This window comes from Lynx canadensis, chromosome A2, assembly GCF_007474595.2.
Source record: "Lynx canadensis isolate LIC74 chromosome A2, mLynCan4.pri.v2, whole genome shotgun sequence".
Lineage (NCBI taxonomy): Eukaryota > Metazoa > Chordata > Mammalia > Carnivora > Felidae > Lynx > Lynx canadensis.
The window spans coordinates 39,836,230-39,845,484 of record NC_044304.2 but is presented as its reverse complement, the minus strand read 5'-3'; the positions used below and the strand labels follow the sequence as shown (position 1 = coordinate 39,845,484).

General features: G+C 40.6%; 1 protein-coding gene across 1 annotated transcript in view; it reads left to right on the top strand.

Annotated features, from left to right (window-relative positions):
- The first annotated feature begins 996 nt into the window (after nt 1-996).
- SHQ1 (SHQ1, H/ACA ribonucleoprotein assembly factor) overlaps nt 997-9,255 on the top strand; it is a 99,126-nt gene continuing 90,867 nt past the window's right edge. The window contains exons 1-3 of the mRNA XM_030307244.2: nt 997-1,267; nt 5,755-5,819; nt 8,033-8,155. Coding sequence (XP_030163104.1) covers nt 1,125-1,267; nt 5,755-5,819; nt 8,033-8,155 — 331 coding nt within the window. The 5' untranslated portion in view covers nt 997-1,124. The remainder of the gene's footprint in view (nt 1,268-5,754; nt 5,820-8,032; nt 8,156-9,255) is intronic.

Below are 9,255 nucleotides of genomic sequence, written 5' to 3'. Positions count from 1 at the left end.
TCCATTGACATTTAAAACCAGGAGGTAAATACTATTTCCTGGACTAATCTAGTTTCTGGTGGAATAACAGCAAATACAACAAGAAGAAGCAAGGCCAAGGGACTAAGTAGGGAAAGATGGACATCAGTGGGACGGGTACTGGGAGAGTATGAGGAGCATAGACTAAAGTGTACAGAGAAAAGTGAGAAAAGGAAAGAAGGGATATGGAGGTACAGCAATTTGTCAATTCAGGCACTAACAGGGTTTAACAGTCAACGTTCTGGGTTCTGGTAATTGTAAGATGTATGATTATAAGATACAGTGCTTAACCTCTCTTGACTCGTGTTCTTTGAAACTCATAGTAGAGATTAAACGAGGTTAGGGAGATGGACGATCTGTATACGAGAAAACTACTCAAGGAAATCGGAAGGGAAAAGAAAGTAGCAGATAAAGAGAGGGAGAGGGAAAGGGAGGGGAAGAGAAATGGGCAGTGAAACACGGAGGGGGGGCTGGAGAAAGGGGGAATTGCGGACAAGGCAGGTGAGAACTAAGGAAACCACAGTAACGACGCTGCTGTGGCTTCTGCGGTGACTGCTTCCATACAAGGAGCGTTGACAACTTGCCAGGTACCTTGTTAGAGCTTTACTTACGTAATATCATGTTATCTTCACATCTCTGCGGGGTTAGTGTTAGTGCCATTTTATCGAAAAGTTATCCGAAGCATGGGGACGTTTTGTAACTTCCCTAAGGTCTTAAGCTGAGAGGTGGCCGAGAAGGGATTCGAACGCAGGTCTGTCTACCTCCAAGGCCAGTGAGGTTAAAATTAATCTCTTAGGATTTCGAAACAGGGTTGGTGGGTCTAAGGAGGATTCTAGTCCCGGTTTTTCCAAGTTTTGACCTTAGTTCCATTTCTGCGGTCAAATCCCCACGCTCCGCGCCCTTTCTCCACTAACAGCGTCCAGTCTCCATGGAGATCGGCGTGGGGCGGGACTTCCTGCCTCACGCGCAAACACTTCCGTCTGGAGCCGGAAGCGCCTTGGCTACGAGACCCAGTCTCCCGCGTGGGTACTTACTGGGGAGTTTGAGTGGCGGGACTGCGGCGACCGTGAGTGTAAGTGGCTGGGACACCTGAGTCCGGCGCGGCCATGCTGACCCCCGCGTTCGACCTCAGCCAGGACCCCGACTTCCTTACCGTCGCCATCCGCGTGCCCTACGCCCGGGTCTCCGAGTTTGACGTCTACTTCGAGGGGGTCGACTTTAAGTTCTACGCCAAGCCGTACTTTCTCAGGCGAGTTCTCTGTGTCCGGCCCTGGAAAGAATGTATTTAGGGGATTGATTCGTTGATTGATCTTGCATCTCCCAGTTACTCTTGAGATAACTGTTTACCGAGGAAAGAAGAAAGAGCGAGGGATTTAATGATTGCCTTTTCCCGAGATTTCCGCGGCTTCTTTCAGTGCTGAGGAAATGACCTCGTCAGAAGTGCATTCCACGTGTTGTACAAGCTCATTCCGTTCTTAAACTTTGTTAAATCCCCACCGTAAAAAAGATTTCGAGCCATTATAAGACCTGGCGTTTGGGATCTTGTAACGTCTGCAGTTTCTGTCCTACCGCCCTAGTTCTCGTACCTTTTTACTGTTGTTATCGCCCTGCGTTGGTCCTCCTACCCTATCCCCTGCTCCAGGACGGTGCGCGCTGACTTCCCAACTGACCAGTCCTTTTGACTTTTATCAGTCGACCTTCTGCTTAAGAGTTGTGTCGACGCTTGGCGGGCCGCTCCCTACTTCCTGATATTCTCTCCTTTCTTTGCCCCCTTGACACCAAATTAACCTCGTTCTCCTACCTCCTCCTAACTTGTCTGATTTTGCCCTTTGGTTGCGGTTGTCGTGCTTTCGCAGTGAGGGCCCTTCATCACAACCTGTTTGCATTTTTTCCTTACAGAACCATAACAAAAGTAGCAACAGCTCCGTGGGCTCACTTTAACGCATAAAGGCGTATTATGTGTATTTGTGTGTATTATCCCATTTGACCTGGGCAGCGAGAGCTCCTTGGAAATAGGCATTGATTGATATTAGCTTCTTTTTACAGAAGACACTGCAGATTTTTCTTCCTAAAACATTGTCAACCCCTTTCCCTTTCCTGCTACATAAAATCCATTCTCCTAATCTTTCTAATTCAAGTGTAGCTGTAGCCTACCTTTTCTGCCCAAGTACTTTCCTAATAAACCTTGCTCTTGAGTCAAACTCGTTCCTTCACTGGGTGGGAAACCGTTTTGCTCAGATTCCCATTAAGCCCTGACTTAACTTGCATATACTGCACTTTCCTGTTTCTTTATTCATTTGTTCCTTTGATTTATTTATACCAGGCTGGGTTTTAGGTATTGGAGGTGTAGTGGTGTCTCATATAGTTTACATTCTAATGGGGAGAGAACAGCAATAAACGAACAAGTAAAGGTATGACTCCAAATTGTGATAAGTGCTCTGAAGGGAAGTGCACGGAAAGAAAATAAAGGGGATCCTGTTGAAATGTAAAGTGGCCCCGGGAAAGACTTTGAAGAAGTGATATTTAAGGCAGGACATGAAGAATGGGAAGTAGATGGTGATGGTGGTAGCAAACATGTAGTGAATTTTCACTTCAGGTTAATACTTTATGTGGATTATCTCATTTGATTTTAGGACAGTCCTACAACATAGTTTCTGTTGTTAACTCATGTCACAGATGAGGTATCAGAGGCTCAGAGAAAAGATGTTAAATGTGATAGGAATGTAAAATTAAATACAATAATAGGAGTTTCAAGGTAAAAACCATTTTGCCTAAGTTTGGGAGTCTTGATGAAGCCCAAATAAGAGGTTATTTGTGAAGTACTTTAAAGAGTATTCTTTACACCATTCATCCATTCCTTGAGTAGCAGGGACTGGGGAGTTGGGCACACCTGCGTCTCAGCACGCTTAACAGTTCTGGCACTTACAGCAAATTATGCTGTCTCAGTTTCCTAATCTTTACAATGGGACTAATATTAGTGATCGTCCAGAGCTGATGTGAGGATTGATATAATGGATGCACAGTTTTTATTGCCGTGCCCATATGTTCAGTAAACAGTAGATATTTATTATAAGGGCATATTGTTCTAGTTATCTGTTGTTGCATAACCAATCAAATAGTGTTTTAAAACAACAGTTATCTAACTCTCTTGCCCTGGTTGTACCTCAGGAATTTGGTAAGAGCCTGGCCAAGCTGTTCTGACTTGAGATCTTTAATTCAGTTGTAGTCATATATTGGCTGGACCTGGAACAGTGAGGGCCAAAGCAGGTGGGGACTGGTGGAGTGACTGGGGCACAGCCTCTCTCTTTGTGTACTCTCAGGACTCCCTGTGTGGTGTGTTTGCATGGTCTAGTTTGATTCCTTTGTGGGGGGTGGGGGGGGTGGAGCTGAAAGTTTCAAAAGCCAAGTATTCCAGGGGACAAGGCAGGTTCATATCATTTATGACCTAACCTCAGAAATGACACTGTCATTTCTGTTCCATTTTATTGGCCCCAAGGCCACTCAGTTTAAACAACAACAACAACAACAACAACAACAAAAACCTAGTTAATTAATTTTTATTTTAATTCCAGTATATTTAATATACATTGTTATATTAGTTTCAGGTATACAATATAGTGATTGAGCAATTTTGCATGTTACTTAGTGCTCATCATGATAAATGTGCTCTTAATCCCTTTCACCTATTTAATTCAGTCCCCCCCCCCCCCCAACCATTGGTTTGTTCTCTTTGGTTAAGAGTCTGTTTTTTGGTTTGTCTCTTTTTTGTTTTCCCTTTGTTTTGTTTGTTAAATTACACATATGAATGGAATATGGGATTTGTCTTTCTCTGACTTTGCTTAGCATTATACTCTAGATGCATCCATGTTGTTGGACATGGCAAGATTTCATTCTTTTCTATGGCTGCGTAATATTCCATACTTCTATGGCTGAGCAAATATATATATATATATATGTGTGTGTGTGTGTGTGTGTTTTATATATATGTATATACATATGTATATGTGTATACATGTACACACACACTGCAACTTATTCATTCATTTATCCATGGACATTTGCAAGCTCACTCAGTTTTAGGGGGAGGGGACATAGACCCCACAGTTGGGAGGAGTGATGTGAGATGGGCCATCTTTGAAAATACAGTTGGCTACAGTACAGCAGAGGTGAATAAAACCTCCTCACTCCTCTGCTTGGGAAACTGAGAGTCTATCAGGGGTGGCAGATCTGTGGATAAACAGGATTTCACTCTTATGCAGTAAGAATTTAACTCTATACTTACAAAGAATTTAGGAGAAGAACATTGGTATTAATAGCTTACATTTTTGGAATGCTTACCTACTTCACAGTAATAACCTCTTCTTGCAGTAACTCTGGGGGAGATCTGTTATTTCTCACTTTTTACAGATGAAGTGTATGAGCTTTGAAGTTGATTAACTTATACAAAAAAAGTGGGAAGAGATGGCGAATGGCAGAGCTGGAACTCAGTTCAGATTCTGAAAGTGAAGTTAGTGTTTGTAACCATTAAAACAAGCTAGTTTATCCATAAACGGACTTCTTATGTTGGACTTAGAAAGGATTTTGGTTTGGAAACTGCATTGTAGCTCCAGGAAGCGTTAAGATCAAAGTTAACTAGGTTGTGAAGCCCCGGGCCTTTGGGACCTGCCAAGTTTTGTTATTGTTGTTGTTGTTGTTATTATAATGTTAGAATAGGAAGCATATGAATAGGAGATGTGGGAGGAAAGGAGCCTCACATTTTAAGTTTGGAATGGAATGGAGCTGGTCTCATATGTGGTACTCATGAGTGTAAATTATTGAGTTGATGTCAGGCAGCCATGAAAACTTTTTCACTAGAAAAGTGACACTCTGATTTCTATTTAATTTTTTAAAGTCTGTTTCAGTGTTTATTTATTTTTGAGAGAGAGAGAGAGAGAGAGAGAGAGAGCCCAAGTTGGGGAGTGGCAGAGAGAGGGAGACACAGAATCCAGAGCAGGCTCCGGGCTTTGAGCTGTCAACACAGAATCTGATGCGGAGCTTGAACCCACAAACACTGAGATCATGACCTGAGCCGAAGTTGGGCACTTAAACCCACTGAGCCACCCAGGCGCCCCTGATTTCTATTTTAGAAAAATTCTTTTGGGACCTCTGTGGAAGACGCGACTGAACCAGAGTAAAACTGGAAACAGGGAAATCAGTTCATTTCCTTTACAGTGAAAGGCGGAAAATCCCTGTATAGTAATAATGAGAGTTGAGAAAAACTTTTGTTTTTTGCTTTTTTTTTTAAAGTATTAATTTGCCCCAAATAAACAATTGGTTTTGTTGTTTCTTTATTGTTTTCCATTTTAAAAATGCTTTTGGGAGGGAGGGGAGCCATTTAGTATACCTTTTTGGAGCCCCTGCTGTATCAGGCACCAGGTATATTAATAACGCCCTTACTCATTAGGAAGACGAAAGTACTGTAGAAATCGTGATGACTAATATTTATTGTGGTTTTTCTTTTTAAGCATCGCTTTTATTGGTGACTAGGGAGTATTCAGACAGAAAGATGAGGCAGCTGTGATTTCTTTTATCTTAGCTAGGGAAGAAATGTAAGTTATTTAGTTTGCAAGATGTTAAAGAAATGCTGAAGAATTGCCTTTTAAAATGGTTGATAGATTTCAGTGGTAAACGTACTATCATTGAAGGTCACTTATACTCTGTAATTTAAGGACTTGATGTAACCTATTAAATCTGCAGATTAACCCTTCCTGGAAGAGTTGTAGAAAATGGAAGTGAACAGGGATCCTATGATGCGGATAAAGGTATTGCCTTTGGAATTTTGTTACTTTTTTTCTTTGGATTCTTCATGTTAGAATAAGTACATCATAATCTTTCAAGATACTCTGGGGACCTTTAGATGTATTGCAAATGCACACTTCTTTGTTTCTTAACGCCCCGTGCCTATTGTTCATGGATTTCTTGACAATTACAATTTCCTCAGTCCTGTAAAGTACTTCACAGTATTCTTTAAAGTTACTTAAATACCCTGTTTCTGTTTCCTAGGTGTTTTATTTTCTACTTCTTCTACTTTGAATAAGAGTTTAAAAGTTAGATTATGTGGGGGGTGCCTGGGGGGGCTCAGTTGGTTAAGCGACTGACTCTTGATTTCAGCTCAGATCATGATCTCACGGTTGGAGAGTTTGAGCCTCACGCCGGACTCTGTGCTAACAGCAGAGCATGCTTGGCATTCTCTTTTTCTCCCTCTCTCTCTGCCCCTCCCCCGCCCAATAATAAATAAACTTTTTAAAAAAGTTAGATTATATGAGAAAAGATGTGGATGATTTTTGGAAGCTGCAAATCAAATTTTTCTTGTATATTTTTTAAAGTTAATAACAGGTAAGTGAGAAACTGTTCAAAGGTGGCAATTAAAGGCCGACTGCATTTTCTTCTCATGATTGATAAGCCCTTCAGTTTAGCTAGTGTCGAAACCATTTATTTTCCTTTTGTAGATGCCTCTGGATTTTTCTTTATCAGTGAATCTGGAATAAGAATACCCTGTATAGTCTTGTGTAATTTATTAAGTGAATATTTCTTGACCTCAGTAAACTTGGGTAAGAGAGGAAGGATGGCATGAAAGTTAAATGACAAAGTTATAACCCATAATACAATGTAATTAATGTGATAATGAAATATGAAACTGCCTTTCTAGGTAGTAAGTGTGCTTTTAATTGCAGGGAAGTTGCATACTGAAACAAATTTATTAAATTTCAAAAGTACCCAGGGATTTAGGAAGCTGCACCTGTGGGTTTGGATTGAGTTGTTTTTGATATATACTTGACTTTCATACAACGTGGGTTTGAACTGTGCAGATCCACTTATATGCGGATTTTTTTTTGATACGGTATTGTGTTGTAAATGTATTTTCCGTACGATTTTTTTTAACAACATTTTCTTTTCTCTTTAGTGTAAGGGCACAGCATTTAATGTATACAATATACAGAATATGTGTTAATCAACAGTTTGTGTTATTGATACGGCTTCTAATCAACAGTAGACTATTCATAGTTAGCTTTTGGGGGAGTCAAAAGTTAAACAGATTTTTGACTGGGTGGGGGTTCATATCCCTAAGCTCCATTTTGTTCAAGGGTCAACTGTATTGAAATATGTTTAAGTGCAATGAAAAAGGTAAAAAATATTTTAAATTCACAGTAGTAAATAATGTAAGAAGTCTATGGGGTAGCCTCGATGAAGTGATAAACCTAGTCAGGGAAAGGAAAGAAGTGCATAGGTAGAATTTGAGTCTGTCTTAGACTTTGGGGATATGTCTCTTGAGATCTCAGATAGCTTTTTAAGCTATAATTGCTTTAAGATTTTGTGAATTTTTGAAATTGCTGCTATTCATTGGATTAGATATCTTGATTTTTCTTTCCTAGTTCAGAAATAAATCTTATAAGTAGTTATGGGCTAATTCTAAGCTACTGCCTTCTCAGGTCATTGAGTTTTAGAGGTTTTGGCTTGGACTTTTAATATTATCAGTAGGTTAAGGGGGGGATACTGTGTAAGACTAAAGCATTCTGCAGCTTTAGCAGATTAATTTCTTATACAGGTGACAGCTGAATCAGTGATTCTGAAAAACCCTACTTGAGCCTTTTTCTTTTTTTCCCAAGGTTTTTTTTTTTTTTTTTAATATTTATTTTATTTTTGAGTGAGAAACAGAGCGGGAGCAGGGGAGGGGCAGAGAGAGAGGGAGACACAGAACCTGAAGTAGGCTCCAGGTTCTGAACTGTCAGCACAGAGCCCAATGTGGGGCTTGAACTCACGAACCGCGAGATCATGACCTGAGCTGAAGTCAGACACTTAACCTACTGAGCCACCCAGGGGCCCAAGCCTTTTTCTATCCTGATTTTTATTCACCGTATAACAAGGGCATAATTTTGGAGCCCTATGAAATAGGAATACATATTTCTTGGATGTATTTGTGTGAAGTCTTTGATTTTTTTAATAGAGCTAAGTATAAAACAAATTTATCTTTAAGGAATTTTTACCATTCGATTGCCGAAAGAAACTCCTGGCCAGCATTTTGAGGGACTGAACATGTTAACTGCTCTTCTGGCACCAAGAAAATCCAGGACTGCCAAACCACTTGTGGAAGAAATAGGTATGTTTATTGTAGTTAAGAAGAAATAAAGATAAACAGAAAATTTGGAGTGCTTTGTGTTTCTGGGGGAAGAGGGATATAGCAAATAGGAAATGGGAGAAAATGGTTCCGGTGACAAGATAAGGACATCACATGAAAATAAAACTAGCTCATTTGGTGACATATTATTTCATTTATTATTTATTTATTTATTAAACATTTATTTATCTTTGAGAGAGAGAGAGAGAGAGAACATGAGTGGGGGACGGGCAGAGAGAGAGAGGGAGACACAGAATTCGAAGCAAGCTCCAGGCTTCAAGTTGTCAGCCAGAGCCCAACACAAAGTTCAGACTTGTGAACTGCAAGATCTATCATGACCTTAGCGGAAGTTGGACGCTTTACCAACTGAGTCACCCAGGTGCCCCGGTGACATATAATTTAAAGACAAACACATTACTGACTCAGTGTGTCAGTCACATTCTTGGACCAGTTAAAACAGCATCTCTGCCTTTTGCAAAGTAATGGCCTCTTGAGCTTTGATCAAAAGTTTATAAATTCAATGAGTTACATAAAATGAATACCGCCTAGGTCAAGAAATGGAATGTTTCCAATACCCTGGAATCCTACCCTGTGCCTCCTCCTGGTCCCTTCTTCCTCCCTCCTCTGCGGTGTTACTGCTACCTTCAGTTTTGCCTGTTTTTGAATTGTGTATATAACTCAGGCAGTATGTGTTCTTTTTTGTATGGCTTCTTAATATTCTTGTGAGGTTTTTCCATCTATAGCTGAGGTTTGTTTGCTTTCATTGCATTTACTATTTATACATCTGACTCTTGAGGGCCTTCGGATTGGTTCCTTTTTTGGGGGGGAAGCTATGAAAAATAGTGGGGTTGGGGCACCTAAGTGGCTCATTTGGTTAAACATCTGATGATGGCTCAGGTCATGATCTCACGATTCGTGGGTTGGAGCCCCACGTTGGGCTCTGTGCTGACAACTGGGAGCATGAAGCTTGCTTCAGATTCTGTGTCTCCTCCCTCTCTGCTCCTCCCCCGCTTGTTCCCGTGCCCTCTCCCTCTGTCTCTCAAAATTAAACGTTAAAATTTTACAAATAATGAGGTTATGTA